Source organism: Cavia porcellus, unplaced genomic scaffold (genome assembly GCF_034190915.1).
Source record: "Cavia porcellus strain 051 isolate PalLab524CR breed Dunkin Hartley unplaced genomic scaffold, mCavPor4.1 scaffold_1, whole genome shotgun sequence".
NCBI lineage: Eukaryota > Metazoa > Chordata > Mammalia > Rodentia > Caviidae > Cavia > Cavia porcellus.
The window spans coordinates 90074881-90097105 of NW_026947484.1; the positions used below are offsets into that span (position 1 = coordinate 90074881).

The window sequence follows — 22225 nt, forward strand, 5'->3', positions numbered from 1 at the left end:
TATGTACCTGGTATACTGAATGGTGAAGATTACTCCAACTGGACATACTGGTAGCTAATTTAAATAGATTATATAATGATGAACAAGAAGTCACTACCTCCCTTAAAACAAACATACAAAATCTCTCTCTTCATGCTCAAAGTTCAGCCAATGAAGTACAAAGAAGACCTTTCATAATTGCTGCTAAGTTGAAGCAAGAAATCTCAGCAACAAATACTCAAGTTTATATCACATGACAAAAACTAGCAAAAAAGATGTTGCACACAGCTTTTACACGATTTCATTACACAGCATTTAATTTACATAAAAATTCAATTAGAGTTGTAGGTAAGCTGTTTGTAGACATATGAAAATACAGAAACCTGAAAAAATTCTGGCAACTTAAAAACATATTTAGTAATGCAAAGAATTCTGTAATACTAAGGAATGAAATGTAAAACATGTTGACTTTCAAATTGGGATGATTTATTTGCACTCAAAATATAATTTCTAAGATGACATCTGCTTTCAAAAACATATAAATGATAAAAATAGGCCACAGAAATTGCTATATTCATCTTGAAAATTTAGATCTTATATCAGCATGAACTTATAAATCATAGATGATAACATTAACACAAAGTAAGCAGAATATTCACCGGAAACACAATTTTTATATTAAAAGTATCAGAAGTTCACAGTTTTCTTCTTTCTTCTTGATTTGTATTGATAAGATGCTTTTATCCCTACTGTCTATTTCACTGTCTGGTACCAGGCAGCTTCACATGGTACACTTGCCTATTTGACAGGCAGTTGGATGTTACTAACACACTCATTTTACCCAAAACTCACACATCTTCATCTTCTAAAAATATTTTTGCTCTGTAAAACTGTGACCACTGAGAATGAGAAAAATAGGAGACTAATTTCAAATGTAGTGAGGAAAAAGCTAAGACACTGACAAATTTTATTACCAGAACATTTAACCATGAAGTACATACAGGTGGCCCTGACAACACAATAGGAAACTTCAAACTCAGAAAATACAGCGGCCTCCAACTTAATTTTGTTTTATCCAAACAAAAGTAAAAACAAATGTTATCAAACAATTTCAAAATCCTCCTACATGTCAAGTTTATGTTAGGGGCTTTTGAGTGACCACATCACAAGACAGAGTTATTCTCTGCTTTTGAGACAAAACAAAATTTTCTAAGTGCATACCTATAAAATAAATTTGCTTTGAAAATAAATTTCAGTAATAAAATAATAATTTTCACTTATTAAATATATAGATTTGCCTTTATATACAATTTAGCAACTTGCATCAAAATGTACCTGTTCTATGAATATTTTCTAATAGGTTTTAAAACATTAATATATAAATGAATCAGTTTGTGTTCAGATGTTTATGCCACCAGTCAACAAGGGGAAAAATTAAAAATAAACTAATTATAGAATTTCTACAATATGTGAATGCAACATGTTGTTGAGAATTTAATCATTTTTCTGGACAGCACATATCAGCAAAATACATGTGTTTGCCTTCTGCAAATCTTAGTTAAACAGAACCAACAGTGCTGCTTTCTTAAGCCATTAAATATAAACAACTTAGGATTTAAAATGTTTACCATAATCTCTCTTTACATGTAAATTTTTTTTAAAAGAAAATACATATTATTCTATAGAAAGCAACTATTTGCCGTGAAGAATAAATCATTTCAGGTAAAAAAAAGTAACACAGAAAATTATTTAAAAATCACTGACTATACTATCTTTCAAACTGTTACTTGGACACTTTGCTCCATTAAAAATATGAATAAATTAAAATATATAGCAGCCAAAACAGAAAGTATCATATCTTCAAATTTCAAAATAATACAATTTCTTTTAAAATTAAATAATAATTTTCTTTAATAAGTCCATTTATTCAATTTCTCTGGCTATCAGTTCTGTTATACCAAGACCAACTTCTTTTTTTCCCCAAATGGCACCCAAAAGATTACCAGTAATTAAAAGTACTTTGCTAGAAAATGATAAGTACCAATAAAACAAAAGCTCACAGTGGGATATGCCAGAAACCCATAAATCCATCATTTAAGTTATGTGTTTCTAAGAACCCTTGGAGTAGCACACAAGATGTATTATATGTTAACATTAAATCATTTTTCATAATAAAGTTTGATATTGGTGTACCTTGATTTTTCCCACTAAATATGTAATCTGTGAGCATTCTTTTTAGTGTAATATAGCTTTGATTTTTACATGCAAAGTCGTTTCACTGCTACTAAGCTGAACACTCATCATGGGTAAACAGCAAATAGGAGGGAATGATGCTTGAACTTCATCAAAAGTAGATTTGTATACCCTTCTAGGTGGTTTCAGTGATGGTAAACCTTTCTGAGCTTTTGATGATAACAGCCAGCTGTGGCACAGATGCCATGTGCAGGTTCACAACCACTAGTTGAGGCTAAGACCTGCTTAGCAATCTCAACATGCTGACTAGTTATTACCTCTCTTTCTATAGTGAGGAAATTTTATAAACAGACAGGAATGAACTCCATCCATGCCTTAAGAAAGGCAAATTGTAAGACCACACAGAACTATTTGACACACAAGACATTTTCCCTGATGATAAGGTCTAATGTTCTCTTTTCATTACATTTCAAGTTTAACTAACTCTAACAGTGGAAGCACAGAAGGCAAAACTTCCAACAGGCAATCAGGAATAGGATTTACAACAAGCAATGTAATACTTCAAAAAGAAAAAAGTTCATTGGACTGGAGAAGAAAGAACAAGCTGGAGAAAAGCCTGCATTCCTGAAAGAATAGTATGAAACAGTCTATTTAATACCAGTAAATTATCTTGTAAACATCTATAAATGGGTGAGCAGATGTATCTAATCAAGATATGTGTAGAAAGATTAAAGTACAGTATGTCTTAGTTATATTCATGCATATCACTTAGGTATCACACATATTTTAAAATATTAATAAGCAGCAAAAGGCATAAAATATGTATTCAAATAAATCATCTGCTACATTCTCTAAGTAGATAACTTGTGTCTAAAAACCACTGAACAGTAATACAGAGCTAACTGAGTGATTTGATGTTGAAACATTGATAAAAAGGCTTTACCAACTTTTTAGAATGTTATTTTAAAGTTTTGATTTTAATCAATGAAATCTAACAGTTCAAAGGTGAATCACTCCTCAATAATCCTAATAGTTGTAGTTTGTGAAAACCAAACAATGTCTAGAAAATCAGATGAAATAGCAACCATCAAAGTAAGCACTTTTAGTCTAACACACAAGGAGTGTAGTGTGGGGGAAGAGTTAAGACTAATGTTTAAACATGCCAGTGAGCGGCGGGGGGTTAGCTCAGCAGTACAAGCACTTGCCTGGCAAGTGTGAGGTCATGAGTTCAACCTCTCGTATCCCGCCGACAGAAAAGAAACATGCCAGTGAGCTCCATCATCTGCAGAATAAATATGATGGCATGAAAATTTAAGGGCACTTAAACAGACAAAGTAAACTCTACATGCAGATATTAGAAACTCAACTGATGATGAGAGTGTGGTCACCAGGTGGTCACAGCAGACAGCAGGCCACACCAGAACAGCAGCACGCAGGCTCCTGGAGGCCTTGCGGCACATGTGAGGGAAGGCTCCCTTGACACTCGTCACCTCATGTTCCCTAACCATCCTAAGGCCACATGGTTACTGTAGTGAACAGAACAGGTCGGAAAGAGAACCAGTACTATTTAGAAGCTTAAAAAGGTTAAGATCCATGTCAGGCCCAATGAACAACAAAATTATTTTAACTAAATGTATTTGAATTTAAGATTTATAAACAGTACAACCAGGAAATAAAAACAAATAGCAAAAAATAAGTCAATGGAGAATTAATCACAGCGATATAAGAATGTTTTAACTGTCACAAAGACCAGGTTTTAATTATTATTTTTATTGTCCATGATGGAAGTACCATGCTGTTCACCAAAATCAATACGCTCCTTTTACAGGAATGGATGAGAAGTGAAACCATGAGTTTCAATAGTACAGACCATTAGTGCCTAACACACTGAACTTCAAAAGAAGAAATGTTCATTTTTGTTTGAACGGGGCATTTTCTTCTTTGTCACAGTATTGATTTGAGGCCCTGATCAAAGAATCATAGAGGGATCTCAAATTCAACCAGTCCAAGCCCAGGTAGAAATGACAGTCACACAGAGTTGCCTAAATTACTGGATTGTGCCAATGATTAAAACTTCTCCCCACCACTGATTAACCTGGAATTCACCTCCCTACAGCTTCTACCCCCTTGGTTCATCTCTGCTCCTTGCAATGTTTGCTTGGTTTTTAGTGCTAGGGATCAACTCAGGGCCTCGTGCATGTGAGTAAAGTGCTTTACCCTTGAACTAAATCCCTGGCCCAATCTATGCTTTGTAAAGGGAGAGATAATCAGTAAAATTATTTTTCCTATAAAATTTGAGACCTTATATCCACAGACACACAAAAGAACATAAAAATATATGTCAAGAGCTGATATAATGCTAGGTGAGCCCCTCTCTCAAAATAAAATTTAAACAGGGGATTAATTGAGTGGTAAAGCACTTGTGTAGTACACTAAAGGTCCTGGGTTCAATCCTCAATACTGGCAAAAAAAAAAAAAAAAAAAAAAAAAAAAAAAAAAAAAAAAAAAAAAAAAAAAGCTGATTCATCTTTCTTCTGTTGTCAAGTGAAAACCATCATGTCTACCATGCTTTCCTTATCACCATCCGTGAAGCACAACCTTTGCTGAAATTTACAAAGCACTAATCAGAACACTGACTCTCCATTTCAAAATAAATTAAGGCAATTATACTAGGAACTGCACAAATTACACTGCCAGACACACTGGCAACACAATCCATCAGATATGCCCCTAGAAAGATTAAGTAAAACACTGTCGCCTCAGGGCTCACTGTTCACGAAACAACCTAAATCACAAACTAAGTCTAAAACTGCAGCAGTAGCTGATGTCACAAGAAACTGGTGCCAGCACAGTATCTTGAACATAATAACAAACATAAACATTCCTATCATAAATGCTATTACAGTACTTAGAAATCCCCTGGACAGATTATCCACAATACCAGGAAACTATAAGGTAGGAAGAAATAACAAAAACAAAACAAGGAAAATTTTAGTTGTACAGATGAATTTCCTTTTTGTTTGGTAATGTGGCTAAAATCAAGTCACTATTAGCTTTAAGCGGTTTCATTTTACATTAGCATTTTTTTTAATATCCACTCAAACTTACTGCTTCTCAGAAAAATAATATGTGTATATATGCTTAAGAATATGGATATTTCTGCCTTAAAAAATAAAACTACCAAAGTTTTTCTAAATAATTTATAAACATTTTTCAAGTTATACACAAAATAATTATTGAACATATTTTCCACTACCAATTACATGTAATGACACTCAATTTATTTCCTCTTCTGTCTGACCCCAAAATTATGTAATGTATACTAATAGCACATATTAAAATCTATCACCACACCATCTGAAGGGGTGGTTGTCTGATTCTACTTGTATTAACATCTTCCACAGGAAATACATCCTCAGTGTTGGCCAAGAACCAGTACCTTAAAGGAAACCTCAAAAGTGACTGCTGGGCACAGGGTCCTGCAGCCAGGCACAGCAGGGAGCAAATTTATAATATGGGCTATTGTTAGTGCCAATACACAAACAAATTTAAAGGTTCTTAAATTTCTATACTTCTTTCATTTAAAGGCAAAAACCATAGATTCAGCCAATAATTTTATGTTCATACTATAACCTATGCATGAAAACTATATAATTATTACAGTACTCCTCATATTCTGTAGCTACTCAGTTTACTGCTACTATACATCATTTAATTGAGCCCTCATAAGCCCCAAGTGTCACCTTGCTATTCCCATTAAGAAATTGAGCCCATAAAGGTTAAGTCATTTGTTTCACATTGTGGAGTTATTAACCAACAGAGATGGGCTCCTGACTCCGAACAGGAGCTTGGGCGCTCTTTCTATGGAAAGTGAGAGGCCTCCAAGACAAGGTAATGTACTCATCTTCAAAACAGAAACAGAAATGAGATAAAACCCAACCGTTCAACTCATGAACTATTTTTCCTCATTCCAGATGCAATCTGGCCCTTAGTGGCAACGTACACACCTGAAGAGGTGGAAGGAATGGCAGTGACTGAAAAACTGAAACACTGGCAGTGGGAATAGTTTGGATCAAACATTCAACATTGTCTCCTGAAAATAAATACCTAATGTACATACCTATAGTTACAAAACTCCAAGAGACCTTGAAAGTCACCTGTGCTTTTCCCATTCCACAGATGAGGAAAATACAGTGAAGCAGAAGGAGAAGGGACTTCCTAAAGGTCACTCCATGAACTATTCATTGGTAGTAGAGCCAGAACAGGACAGAGCCAAAGCTTTTTCCTGCTCTATTCTGATTCCATTTCCCAAATAAAGGACATTCCAAATATTACAAGGAACCATCACAATGCTAAGAGCTTAGAAAATAAGATCTCAGCAACTTTGTAAGTATAAAACTGTAGATATTTTACATATCATTTAAAGCAAGAAACATATTTTGCTTACTATAAGAAAAATAACCAATGTATATATTTTAGCATTTATCACTATAGTTAAGGAAAATCTCTAAATTATGACTTCTCTTTAGATTTTTAAGAAAATTTTGCTGTTATAATAGACTCAAGTACATTCAAAAATAAGTCTCTCAAAAGTATCACAATTTTTTAACTAACAGGAACAGTACAAACTCAATCATTTAGTATTTCATCATCTTTAACAAATACAGGTCACTTTAACCTGTGAAATACATTACCCTAACCCAGTTCACATCTTCTGCTTTTTCAGTCTTCAAGAGTTCACTGTTAAACTACTCTGAGTGCGGTGTTTCTTCCCTTCTAAGATTTAAGCAATAGGCAACAAAATATCTCTGAAATTTAACTAAGAAACAAATCTAAAAATGGCTAAACCTAAGCCATTTGCTTCCTAAACAATATTAATTTCCACATAAAAAAATAAATAATCTAATTAGACTTGATTGTACTTGTGGGTCTTTCAAAAGACTTCTTCACTCCCCAGTTAAAAACTAATGTGAAATTCATTTTGGAGAAGCAAATATAAGAATTTTCTAGACATTACTGAATATCATTCCATAAGAAAAAAAATTTATATAGACTAAAAATAAACTAATCAGATGGGCAGAAAATTTTGACAATTAAAACTGGTTCTGTGTCTCTTATTCGTAAGATCATTTTTCCACTTTAATACAAGGACTGATCTACAGTAGGTGCCAGTGCTGAGGGAAATTCCATTCTTCATGTTTTGATCAGTCTGAGGAGGGTTTTTTCCAGAGGTGAAGAGCCGCCTGAATTCTGAAGTGTAGTCTGGACTCCAAGGAGTAATCTTTGTAGTTGTTTCTGAAGACAATAACAACAAAATTGAACAGTCAAAATTTCTTTGTTTCCCAGGCCATCACCACCCTCCCCTTCTTCTCTTCAGCTCCCTTAATTACTCTCCAAGTCTAATATGACTACCAGTGCACCTCAGTACAATGCACATTCTGCTTACAAGAGGGGAGAGGAGATGCCAACTCTGTATTTCCAAAAGCTTCCTGGTGGTAACTCATAGGACATACTTTGAGTAGAAACAATCTATTTGGTTACCAGATCATTCATAAACACAGTAAGATTATGAGGTAACCCTAACAAGCTTGGCGAAACATTCTTAAACAGTTTAATTTCTCTAAGTTGGAAATATTACAGTAGGCTCATACAAGCAGTGAACATGAACCATCATTCAGAAAAGAAATAATACTTTGAAACCCTCATGAAACAACTACAATACAGGCAGTATTATTTAGTGATATCAAAATTCTCACATGCAAATATCAATGATCTGGCCAAATATTATATTCAGAATGGGCCACAGAAATCCAAAGATTATTTTAGAATTGATTTTACGTCATTCATGTTGACTTCCCTTTTCTACAAGACTCACCAAAACAGAACACTTTTGACTTTGGTCTCCTGCTTTCGTACTCGGCCTTGGCCAGGAGGTGAATATAACTTCTCCTCTGCCAAAGCAGTATTTGTTTTTATTGTGTTTCATTTACACAGATCTAAGGGCTACTTGCTAGGAACTCTGATGACAGTTAGCAAATATATTATTCATAAACTTGAAGTTAAGATCTGACAGTTTACCAAAGGATGTAACCAACTAATTTCTTAAATACCTGATCACCAATTTTGGAAACTATGTAGAACTCCTACTGTGTAAAGGAAACTGCAAGTAACATTCTTGAAATCACTAGACAGTATAATTTTGTATCACCAGTACTTGAGTCAGCAGAAGCTTTTAGTTACTTTTTAATAGGAATAATTACTCTTATTTTCTTCATTATAAGATTATCTTATTGTGTACTTACAGTACTGAATATGCCCAAACAATGAATATTTGGGAAAAGAGCATTTAATCTTTCAATATCTAGATTTGAAGATATATAGAGGCTCCAGTTGAAATCTTAGTCAATCTCAGTCATGGTTTGTGTCGGTGGCCCCCAGGCCTCATGCATTTACCTTATACATCTGTGATTGGTTCATTGTCTAGTGCTTGGATTGATGATGTCAGTGCCACACTCACATAGGGGTGGAGTCAGGACGTGATGTAATGGCAGGAAGAAGGTGTGTCTGGCTCTCTTGGCGGTTTCGGCCTTGCTGTTTGCAGCCGCCATGAACTGCGGCCCAGCCATGCCACCCTGCCTTGGAGCCAACTGAGTATGGACTGAAACCTCCAAAAACTGTAAGAAATAAACCTTTTCTTTCCCAGCTTTGGGCTTCAGGTATTTTGTCTCAGCAACGAGTAAAAAGTAACTAAGACAACCTCACTCCAACAAATTAACTCTAAGTGACCTGTTGTCATAACATACATATATATATATATATATATATATATATATATATATATATATATAAAATAATGTATAAATATTCAATATATATATATATATATAATTTTAGTAAGTCTTTCTTGGCTGTACCATGTCCCTGAAACTTCTATCATATTACTTACTAAGCTTAATACAGAACAAACATTTTTTTGGGGTGGGGGTCTTTTAGAGATAGGGTCTCATTATGCAGTTCAGTTTAAAGCTCGTTTTGTAGTGCAAGCTGGTCTCAAATTCGCAGTGATCATCCTGCCTCAGCCTCCCAACTGCTGGGATTACAGGCGTGTGCCACCAACCCCAGCTTACACAGTAAACACTCGAATAGCCTTCCTTAAAGGTACAATGTCTTTTCTCACCTCACTTTGTTGAATCATCACAATTTTCTAACTGCTAAATTCCTCAGCCCCTTCTACTGGTCTTATGTTTCTTGACCTCCCACAGTAACTTGACCTGCCACAGTAACTGATATTCTTACCTTTTTCAAACACTTGATTTCCCCAGATATCTCCCTAACTTCACTAAATCTTATTAATATGACTTTAATATTGATTTTATTGATTACTCTCTAAATGATGGAATATCCCAGGTAGTATGCTAGACCTCCAACTCTTGCCCTATAACTTTCCCCCAATGACCTCATCAAGTATGATGGCTGTAAATATCATTATCTTTGTGTTGGTAACTTTGAATTTCTACATTGCTTTCATCCTGCTACTAAATTCCATGACTGTGTATCTGTCCACTCACCATCTAGACCTAGGTACCTAACCGCCATCTCAAAGTATCACTGTGCAAAGAGAAGTGTGCTTCTTTCTCTCCCCAAACCTGTTCTTCTAAATATCTCCCATTTGAGTAAAAATATCATTGTCAATCTAATGGCTCAAAGCCACAAACTAGAGGTTTCATAGCTCTAGTTTTTGCTAGAAATGTCTCTACCCAGCTTCTGATGATTATCTTGAAGCTAGTTTTAAATATGCAATTATCAATTATAGTATCATCTCCTTAAGGAAATCTTCCAGAACCAATCCAGTCTAAAGTAACATTCAGGTATCTTCCTATGAAGAGTATAAATTTCTACATAGGTACTGCTGTTTTTCTACTTGATTGTTTAGTTACTATCTCCTTCCAGCTAAGACAGCAGAAATGCTGACGATTTACTTTACAGCTGTCTAATAGCTTTTAGAATGCATTAAGACATTTAGTGAATATTTGGTGAATTTGAAGACATGAACAATTAAGCTATTTATAACCTAGAATTATTACGGTGTTCTTTCTCCATTGCATGAAGTGCTTAAAACAAACACATAGAGTTTTCAACATAGAGTTTTCACCTCACCCAAGTGAGCCATGATCAAGTCTAAGAACCACTGCCTACCAGAATGATAAAAACCCTTCACATCTGCCATGGTCAACAGAAAGGAGAGTCAATGAAAGATCAAAGAGCTTCATATGAGCAATGGCTCTTCACGGTAACGTGAGATATGACTGATACAACCAAATCACTAAATTATGAGCCAATGGCCAAATCTAAACAAGCCCATTCACTAACGTTTTATCTTCCATGGCTACATTTTATAACTGAGTAGTTACAATGTAGGCCTTATACTACAAAGCCATTTATGGTATAAGTTTGTCAGTTCCTGATACAAAAGAGATCAAATTAGAAATCACTCAAATGCCTATAATAATATCTATAAATATTCACAGGTGAGGCATTAAAACTTGAAACAACACAATTTTAAAAAATAAAAAATAAATAAAATAAATAAAAAATTAAAAAGCACAATTACAGCAAAACCCATGAGCATGAACAACACGTAAATTAGAAAAAGTAATAAAATTATTAATTCTGCATTGACTTATTAATGTTTAAGTATTAAATGCCACTCTACTTATAATGATACTGACATTCTTAACTCTACAACAATCAAGGAAAGACTGCCTTCATCACTTACCTTGCAGTTTCTAGGACCTTTATGGCTTTGTCAATTTCCCCCTGGTTTTTATACAAAAATGCCAGCTCAAACAGAGTGAACGGAACTAGGTAGTGGTCATACTTCAGCAGCTTTTCACTGAAAGAACAAATAGAAATCAATTAAATCTTACTAGAACAAAACCATACTGTTTTTCCAAAACTTATTTTTCATTCCGGAGAAAACAAACATGGCTTTAAGCCTATAATCAGAGAAAAGTCACTGTATATAGTTACGAAACTTAGCAAACTACTTCCATCTGAATCATGCAGAGCTCTGTGCTTAATGTCTATGCAGGAAATGAGGTCTTGGGCAGGTGGCTTGAACTTAACAAACTACATTGTGCTTCTTTTTTTGAGACAGGGTCTCACTATGTAGTTCAGACTGGCCTTGAATGCACTATGGAGCCCAGGCTGGCCTTGAACTCGTGGCTATCCTCCTGCCTCAGACTCACGAGGGCTGATTTTATAGGCATGCACCACCAAGTCCAGCAACAGCATGCTTTTAATATATTAATCATTATTCCTTATTCTAAATCCAGCACAGATGATGTTTACTGAACAGATGCAGACCTTTAAAGAATAACCTTCAAAATGATGAGATTATCTTTCTGAACATGAGGAGTATGTTCAGTCCATTTATAAGCAAAACTACTGTATTTTTCTAAAGTTCAATTGGTATTTTAAAATCTTACACTGCCTGAAAAGATCATAATGGTTCTGTTTTCAGGATCATTATGAAATTCTCAGCTACAAAACATGTAGAGACGCTGGAAAAAATATGAGTAACACCCTTTCAAATACATGGTTTAGCTCTGGAGAATATAAGAAAATCCCTCAGGTGCCAAAAATAGAGCTGTAACTAAAATAAACCAGAACTGTAGGTATGCAGGATAATGCTGAATGGGTTCTGGGATTATTTCCATCTGAATCATACAGAGCTCTGTATTCTAATGTCTATGTAAGAGTTGATGCCTTGGGCAGGTGGCTCAAACTCAGTCCTCTCTTTGAAGCTTGGATACTTGAAGACGAACACTAGCTACTCCAGACTACAGGACAGTGGTCTCTTTGCCCTGTATTTTTAATGAGAGAAAGAAAAAACACATTTCTTGGGAAAGCAACAGCCAATAGGTCTGTATTCACATGAATTTTCAATTCAAATTTACATTACCCAAATGATCCAAGAGCCAGTAAACAATGAAATTAATATGAAAGTGGTCATGGGATACAAAAGCCTTTAGGACAATTGATAAAAATAAAAGTTACTTTGTAGAGAGACTCTTCCTCAATATTGCCTGAGTTCACAATCCAAAATTGTAGAACACATAAACAAATAATTCACTGATTCAATAAACATAATTAACAGCACAAATGGGACATGATTTTGACCACCCTTTTGACACCAATAAAATAGAACTGCATACGTACTTCTTGAATATGTCTACTAAATACAGTCTACCACTTATTTGGGAAAAATATACTGCCTCTTTTTTCTTTGTATACAAAGTATCAGTCCTCTCAGATTCCCATAAATACTGTCAGGAGGAAGGGGATCAGATGGCCATGGAAGGAATACGATGCCGACCGCTGTTATGGGTGTGGTCTTCTTAGCTTGCACAGTGTTTTCAAAAAATGTGCACCAATATTTAAAAATCAGAAGATTCTACATAAAATCCAACTTTCAGGCTTTTCATGCAAAGACTATTTCAAGAAAGGACTACTGTCACTGGGCTCACATTATAATGAGCAATTATCAATTAGACCCAAGGAGTGGCTGCACTTTTTGGAGAACACACTATCTCCCTAATCTACAGTGCCCACCAATCTCTCTTCCCACCATCACTCAGCCTTCCTCTTTCCTTAGGGCTGCTTCTCTGGCCTTAAGATATTTGCATTTGTTGCAAAGAGAAGAGGGCCAAGCATTTGGCTATCACTTGATTCAACTCTACAATTAGAAAAGAAGTATGATAGCACTGCTATTGGCTGAAAAAAAGTTATATGTAGAAGAATGCCGTTTGCCAAGAAACAGGCAGGTTCTTGTCAAATGCTTATTCAAATCTGAACCCTAGGACCCAGAAATCTCTGGCACATAGTGGGTACTCAAATATCTGTTGAATATTTGAATGGAATAAAAAAAAGCCTAAATGTATGAATTAGAAGAATACCACAGGCTGATATATCACTTCCTGATTGAATAGACACCCACTAGCCAGGCCATAAATTTAGTTTTTTGTGGGTCATCTTGAAACACCAAGTACTGTAGAAATGCATAAACTATGTTTCATTTAGGCTATACTTTTGTTCATGAAGAATAAAGAAAGAAATCCTGGATTCTCTCCTTGGTAACACCAAGTAAAAGTTCAATAGTTGAAAGCATTTTGCATCACCGTCTGGTAACGATTCCCTGGAAATGCATTCTGCCTGGTTTCGATTGATTGTTCTTACCTTTCCACAACATGATTGAAACACAGTTCAGCTTGCAAGGGCCGCTGTAAGTTCTTGAGACAGCATCCTTTGAGTAACTTCACTATGCACTCGTCATCCACAGAATAATCAGTACAGCCTTAAAACAGACAAGAACACAAAATGGAAAAAAGAATTCCTTTTTTTCTCCAGTACCAGGGATTGAGCCCAGGACTTCATACCAGCATGCGGGGTAAATATTCTACCTCTGACCTAGCTACACCCCCTAGCCCAAAAATACTTTAAAAATCCTTATTAAGACGAAAATTAACATCTATTTATTTCATGGGGATCATTTTTAAAAAAGAAAATATTTTTAGCATTTCTTATGCCTAAATAAAAAGAACACTGAATTTACTATATTAGTATACCACTGTATCAAGGAATCCACTTAAAATTTTTTTTCAGGTGATCACATTCTGAGTTTTTTAACCGTACGTATAACTACAGGGATTCTGAGCTCTAAATAAAGAGCTTTATTAATTCTATAAAAGGTAAAGCCAGGAGGAACAAGAAGGCTGCCTCCTCCTGTTGTTCTGGCTTCTAACTGCGTTGGCTTTAATGCAGGAGAGAATAACACTTCCATATGGAGAAGCAGATGGCCTTATTCCCATTAAAAATTCAGGAAGTAGAACACCCTCTCCAGATCATTATGTTTACAGCTTATCAATTCTCCCAGGTTATGTTCTTTTAGGGGGAAATTATGTCATAAAATTAAACAAAACAGTTCTGAAATATATGAAAAGCATGTAAAATCCCCACAAACCTCTAAATGCGTGTGGTTACAAAAGTAAAAGACATTCTTTAAGCATTTTTCCCTTTTGAAAACGACTCTGGGCCTTCTACAGCTCAAGTCAAATACCGTGTGTGACATCTGACAAAGGTGGTCACTCCACATTTACCACTTTTGAAACCCCCCACACACACTCACTTGTTTTCAAGTTACATACAATAAAGAAGTCATTCCAAGATAGAAAGCTAATTCACACATTTAGGCCAAGACAACAGAAGAAGGGCAGCAAAGGGAACTAGCTGAGGCCCTTGGGAGTCCCTCAGATTGAAACTCTCCTCCTGCCTTAGTACAAATTCCAAAAATCACCAGTGACACATACTGCTACTTTAGTTGGTAAACTGCTTATCTCCGGGAATTTAACAATGTCAGTTAGCTAACTAGAAGTGGGTCAGTTTACTTCTATGTGGTAAAAACCACTGAGATGCAGCTCTAACAAGTACTGACAGGTCATTTATTAAGAAAAATCAAATACCAACACCACATACTGTTCCTATGACTTACTGAGGATACTTCTAAACCTCCCAATTTTATCTATATTTCTAATCATGGATATTTGTTGAAATATATATTCAAGAAGGAATATCTCTTAAGGCTTTTGCTTAGGTCCACACTGGATGCTAGTGTTCAGTGTCATTTTTGTGCATTGTATATGAGTTTTGTGTAGCGTTTTATTGACAGTTTGTGTTATGACAACATTCTATACTGAACGATTTTTGATGAGGAACAGACATAGCACCATAGAAAAGCAAAATATCAGTAAAGCCACATGTAACTTTCATGTAAAACTTGAGTTAGGAATATACCAAATTAGTTAAAAAAAAATTCTACATTCCTCTAAAAACCTTAAAAGAAAATCATTATTTCCTCAGACCATAATTTGTCAGAGATCACTTTCCCTAAAAATATGCATTCTTTATCATGATTCTTAACCTCATGAAAGAACTCAAAGATGAGGATTTCCACTTTATATCAGAAGAAAATTATAAGATAATGTTGCCCAAGTATAGCTGTATCACAAAGATCTGCCAAAGTTAGTAAGTTGGTAGTAGACTGAGGAAAAAGGGAGTTATGGTTCAGACTGATCATGAACTTTTTAGAAATTTATTGAAATGAACCAAGGAAAAACATGAAAATAGATTAGAAAGTGAAAAGCCATCAAAGCATTAATACTTTTCCTTTTGTATAACTTAATTATATTTGCTACATAATTTCACCAAGAGATTAACTTCAACAAACAGGTAAAGTGGATCTGTTGTACCAGCATCTGGATACTTAAATTAGATTTCACGTGAAACACCACTGGAATTAATAGCAAATGCTGACACCAAGCATGTTAACAAGTACTTTTCTGTCTTCAGAGCTCTGCCCTTTGTCTCAGTGAAGAGCCATTATGGCCTGAGCAATGCCAAAGTAGAAAAATCTTATCTTCTATTATCTTTAGGCCCAGTTTAGACTCACTTGCCAAAGCTAGAAGAAAAATCATTCCATTTCTAATAACAGGGATAGGGAAGAGGAGGAGGCCAATATAACCTCAAGTTCATAAATTACCTCCATCTGCCAAGTCTGAGTTTGTTTCCCCCAATTTGAAGGATAGGATATTAATTACTAAAAGGTCGTAACAGGCCAGGTTTGGTGTTAAGCACTATTTTTAGTAGGAGAAGGCGATATTATTTATCCCTTTCGTGTAATGCTTTTTCCACAGTGAGGTAGACTATTTCACTCATTTGGTATTCCTATGACCACAAATCAGTCTTTTTTTGTTTTCAGACCAGTCTTTTTAAAATAGCTTATAAGAGGAGGGGAAAGACTAGTCTCAGAATCACACTGTTCATGTTGCTTTAATTGATTCTTTAGCAAGCTGGTCTGAAACTTTGACCTTGTTAACAGATACGGCCATGGATTCAGTTTTCATTTTTTTATATTTCTGATCCTCTTGATGAACTCTAATGCTAGAATTATTTTAAATGGGAAAAGCAGTCTAAATATCCAACAAAACTCAGAGTGAAATAAATTATGATACATTATCTCCATAGAGTACTATGAAGCTTTTGAAATGTATAAAGGCCATTTACCAAAACTAAAACATTCATGATGACTTAATGAAAAAAAAGGCAGATTAGTATATATCTAGACACCTTATGTGTGTAACTCTAAATATAAAGCCAGGATGGAAGACACAAAAATTCTAAATTATACTACAGTAGCAAAAATATGGATGACTTTTCCCATACATTGTATGATCCTATTTTTACCTAAAAACTATACCTAAAAATTATAATTATGTGTTTTAAAAAAAAAGTGTAAAGAGAAGACTCAGTAAGCATTTCAGCTTGAGAAGAAAAACATCAATACAAAAGACCAGAAGAAGTTCTGATCCCTGGACGTGAATGCAATAATTTACTCCCCTCTATGGGGAGCCATGTTGTGTATGGATCTAAGGCTCCTCAAACATCCATCTTTCTCCAGTTAAGAAAAACGAGTTAACTATTAATGGTTTTCACCCACCATTCTAAATTTCTGTGCCCTTTATACTGGGTTTATCACCATAGGCATTTTCATTTTACTTCTTCCTATGGTTAGAACATCTCAAAAGACTCATGATCTTGGGATAATATTTAAATTACTTGAGAAATATACACAAAGGCTGTCACTGCTGACAGTGTATCACAACATAAAGCCTCTTCAAAAACAACAAAAACAAAGAAAAACAGAATCAGAAATATCAGAACAAGAAAACAAGTTTAAGTATTTTTAGCCCAACTCTGGCCCCATTTCAAAAAATTCCCCAGAATCTGGTGGCTGCACAGTTGAGACCACAAACCCAGACAGGCTGATTTTCCTTCTGTTATATCAGCTGCCTTATGCAAACCGGCGTAGGACCTCCACCACCATCAGAGGTAACGAGCAAACAAAGTATACAGTAAGATCCAAACTTGAACACAAACGACTCACTACATCAACAGAACACTAGCCTGGCAAATCACCAGGCGTGGACAGAGGAACAGCAAGTTAAAGCCAAAAGGAAACTGCTGCTCTCACTTTTCAATGCCTCACATCCTCCCTTCGTCTTTCTCGTTACGTTTTCAGATACAATGCACAGACCATACATTTCATTCACTTGTAGGACACAATTTAATAGTGTCTAGCACATTTACAGAGTAGTGCAACCACCACTGCAATTAATTTTAGAACATTTTCATCCCCTCCCCAACAAAATACTATATCCTCCAGCTACCACACCTCCATTCCAATTTGTCTACCTGTAACTACTTCTTTCCAATCTATATTGTCTTTAAGCACTGGCCCACACTAGATACGTCACACAAACAGAATCACACAGTGTGTGGTTTTCATGAGCGGCCTCCTTCTCTCTGCCCATGTCTCCAGCACTGGTCCATGTTAAGCAGCGTATGTCATTCCTCCATCTTGACTGCAACCACTCAGACACCTGCAGCTCAAGCACTTTTGTCCTCAGGACGCACAAAAACTGACATGGACATGCACATGAAAAAGAAAGAACACAAATGGAGCAGAGACAAAGATTACTATCTGTTTACTTTTCATACTTACCTTCATTTTGTAAAGCTGACTCAGCTTTTTCAATGGTTACCAAGAGATTTTCACAAAGGTCTTTTCTTTTTCCCACTATTGAAAAACCATTCCAGACATACATCATTTCCTAATGAGAAAGAATGAAAAACCATTCAAAATTATTTGAGTTTATTCAACCTCTTTTATAACCACAAAAACTATGTAGGTATGTTTTGCCTCAGTTACTAGGGATTTCAAGACAATATTTAGAGATCATGTTTCTCAGCTTCATTGGACTGATTTAATCCACTTATTTTGATTATATGCCTTCTGCCTTTTGCATATTTTGTGCTTTTATTGAAAATTAACTTATTCACTTTTAACAAATATTTAAGTACCTACTAGTATCACTGTATCTTTTTGAAGATGTTCAAAATGTAAATATAGTGCTGGGGATGTCACTCAATGATACAACACTTGCCTAGTGTGTGCAAGATCTTGAGTTCAATCCCAGTGCACATGTGCAAGCACACACACATAAATACATTTTAAACTGACACTGAACAAATCCATTTAATATAAATTTTTGTTGTTACTTTTAAGTAAAAGAAAATATTTTTAAATGTCTGCCAGTTATTTATACAAAATGTTTCCAAGCATATCACTGGAAATGAACACTGGAATATTTTAGTGGGCCCAGGTTCTTTTATACCATTAAAAACATGTGTTGGTCCAGTAATGCAAACCAATATGCAGAGAACACATTCATTTAAAGGCCATATGGCTGAATGACAGCTTCTGAAAATGTAAAGCAATGATTTCTCATTGTAGATTAGATTTAATGGACTAACAGATGAGAATTTTTTTTTTTTTGGACCAAAAGCAAATGTGCTTTTTCCTGAAAATATTTTTCTAATGCTCCTGACAGTGCAATTCATATTTTACAAAGTATGCAATAAGCAGGGTAATTAGTACCTTCTTGGAAGCAAACGAATTTTAAACTGATAGTTACTACTTAAAAAGTCTCTTAAAAGGGAAGCAGTGGATGTGACAGAGACACATTCAGGCAGAGTGGCAACAGTTTCACTGTATGGCACTGAAAGTTAAGGTTATAACATGGGACAATTTCTTACTGTTCATTTTACAAAGGACAATTTTTTATTGCTACAGAATTTCAATAACATTTGGAATATTTTGAAATTCATGATGATAATTTTAGTTTTTCATTGATGGAATGTTTTATCAGAAAGAGCCAAGTACATGTCTAAGACCTAAGAAACACAGGCTTGTGGTAAAATTCCCAAGTACCAGTTCCAGTCATTTTCTTTCTTCTTCCCCAACAACATACTTGGAAAGGGAGGTATACTTAAATTAGACCTTTCTTAAAACTGTTAATGGCCAAAGCAGGAAAAAGCTGTGTGCATGCTGGTATCAAGTACTAGTGCACGCAAAGAACTCAATGGTTTAGACATGTTTCTGGAAAGTTCCGTGAGATAGGAAAACTTTAACAATGCAATTTAGCTTGACAAAAATAAAATAAGAATGGAACTGAAGCTAACTGAAGCAGCACTGTATACTCATCTGTCTCTGACTGGGAGACAGATGTTCAGTGTCTCGGATATCGACACCGTGTTCTTTTATCTGTGCTTGGACATGATTGAAGAGTAGTTACACGTCTGTCTTACTCCACCAGAGTCACAGACCAGCCCTGTCTGAGGGTAGTGCTCTCTGGAATGCCCATGTTAAGTAGGAAACACTGGGCCTAGGTGCCAGGGGCAGGCTGGCTCCCATCTGATACCTGCATTTTCCATTCTCATAGAATGCATAAAAAGCTCTGTAAGTCTGTAACAAAATAAGAAACAAGAAAACTCAAGGAAGGATATGAAATAGTTACAAATGAAAAAATAAAAATGAACACACAAAAAGATGCTCAAGAGTACCTACAAGGGAAATGCAAATTTAAAAAATGAAACATTGCAGGTAGTAATTTAAATTGATAGATCTTTTTTGGAGAGCAATCTGGCAATATCTGCCTAAATATACCCTCAATCAAGAATTCTATTTCTAAAAATCTTCTCCAAAGAAGTGTGTACATATATATAACTATATTCATTGTGGTGTGTTTATGTAGTAGAACATGGAAAACTTAACACAACCATCAAAAGAGAATGATTAAGTAAACTGGAATATTTTTTTTAAAAAAGACTTAAGAGGATAGCAGACATTGGCTTCTACTAACTAGTTTTTTTTACTGACTACTTTCACAAGAACTAAAGCCCCAGAAGACCCCTGGTAATTTGAATTGTGTTTTTAAAGGAGGACCTCATTAAGAAAAATTTCCTATTAAAAGTGTTTTCCACAGATGCCTTGCCTAAAGAGAGCTCCAGGTGGACTGTAGCCACTGCCAGCCACTCTGGATCTTGAATAGTAGAAATACTGAATATCCTATCAGTATGGAAGACACACTAGATTTCCAAGAGGTAGGACAATGTAAAAGGATGGAAAATATCTTACGAATAAGTTTTTATCAATTACATGCTGAAATTGCAAAACTTTGCATATACTGTGTTAAACAAAATATAATCTTAAAATTAATTTGAGATTTCTGTTACTTTTTAAATATGGCTATTAGAAAAAGTAAAATTATATTATTATTTATTTTTTACACTAGAGAGATAATACGATATTTACAAATGTGAGTCTGATTTACTTCACTTATGAGTATAGTCTCAAGTTGCCTTCATTAACCTATAAAAACCTCAGATCATCCTTTTTATAGTAATATTCCATTGTATAAAAATACCACATCTTTTTCATCCATTCTGCAGTTGATGGGCATTTTGGTTGTTTCTAAGATTTAGCTATTACAAATTGTGCTGCTATAAACATGAGTAGAAAACTATACTATTAATCTCTCTTAGTTCATCAAAAAGAACAGTTTGTGCTGTCATTGTTTGACTGATCTCTTTTGTATCTAGATTTTGTAATCTGAGATAACAATGTGCAATATATTAACTAGTGTTAATTCTTTACTTTTTTTTTGAAATTTTGTATCATTTGTATCCTTTTTTAAATTTTTTTAAATAAAAAATTAAAACTAAAAAAAAAAAGAAAAGAAAATTTTAAAAAGGAAAAGGTAAAATTACACTTATGGATTGCACTATAATTCAGTTCAAATTCAATGATGTTGAAGTCACCTCCCTCTGCCTGAATGTCCTTACCTGTAAACAGGGCTGACACTCCGAGGCAACACTCCGAGTTGCTATGAAAACTTAATGATACACTGTTTTAAACAGCTTTAATCACAATGTCTGCTACTAGATAATGGCATTAGCTATACTTTTAATTATTTGTTAATTCACTTGTAAGTGTTTACCTTAGAAAACCTAGAATGGTTTTTGAGTACAGTACCCATGTAATGATACGCTCTCTGATGCTCTAAACTGGCGATTTTTTTCTAGTAAACAGTAAATCAAAGCAGATACCAGGGCTGGCAGGACGAGCTTCACAGGGGCAGGCAAGGAGGGGGAGTAACGCCGAGCTTTCCTCACAGCAAACTTCTCAGTAGGGAGAGATTTACCAGCAATTCTCTGCTTCAAGCCATCCACCTGTCTGTGAAGATTCCCGGGCCCAACAAAACATCAGTAAACGCATTCATTCATTTGTGGTAGTGGGGACTGTAGCCAGCGCCTTTCCACTGAGCTGTATCCCTAACACATTTTTCATTTTTCCATTCTGAGAAAGAATCTTGCTAGGTTGCACGGCCCAGACCTGAGCTTGCAACCCTCCTGCCTCAACTCCCCAGAGCACCAGAAAACACATTATCACTTATACCTGTGGTTTTCATGCTGCATCACCTAAAACGGCAGCAACAACACCTGGAAACCTGTTTAAATGCAAAACTCTCAGATCCTACCCGAGACCTACTAAACTGGCAACTCCAGGAATAGACGTGGCCATCTGGCTTCTGATATGGCCTCCATATGATTCTGGGTGCACACTCATGTGATGACCAATCAATTTAGCTCATGCTCACATCTGTCAAGCACATTCTAGGCAATCCAGATATAAAATTGGCAATTTCCCGTAAAAAGTGTTATTTACTTACAGTATGGAAACTTGGAAGAGTGCATTGGTACATTTCTGGTTTGCATATGACACAGATCTACAGAATAATGTAACTCAAAAGATAACCACCAATTAATGTATAATTTTAGAAAATGTTTCTTGCCACAGATGATCTTGGAAATAACCAGTTTAGGACATGTACCATATTTACAAACTTCTCAAACTATAAGGAATTCTAATTATGAAATTCACAAGCATGGGTGGTGGGCAATATAGGTCAGTGGTAGAGGGCTCGCCTACTATGTCTAAGGCCCTAGGCTCAATCCCCAATATTGTGCAAAGAAAAGGAAAACATTTACAAGCACATTAAAGTGAAACTAGGCACTTGGGAGGCTGAGGCAGAAG

At 35.3% G+C, this 22225-nt stretch overlaps 1 protein-coding gene across 3 annotated transcripts in view; it reads right to left on the reverse strand.

Annotated features, from left to right (window-relative positions):
• Positions 1–443: 443 nt before the first annotated feature.
• The window catches only part of Ttc39b (tetratricopeptide repeat domain 39B), a 124357-nt gene continuing 102575 nt past the window's right edge, over positions 444–22225 (reverse strand). For all 3 annotated transcript variants that reach the window (XM_013155089.2, XM_003472248.5, XM_013155090.3), the window contains 5 exons: positions 21238–21364; positions 17792–17900; positions 13411–13528; positions 10949–11065; positions 444–7467 (listed from right to left, as the gene is read on the reverse strand). In XM_013155089.2, the coding sequence (XP_013010543.1) occupies positions 7377–7467; positions 10949–11065; positions 13411–13528; positions 17792–17900; positions 21238–21364 (562 nt within the window). In that variant the 3' untranslated portion in view covers positions 444–7376. The remainder of the gene's footprint in view (positions 7468–10948; positions 11066–13410; positions 13529–17791; positions 17901–21237; positions 21365–22225) is intronic.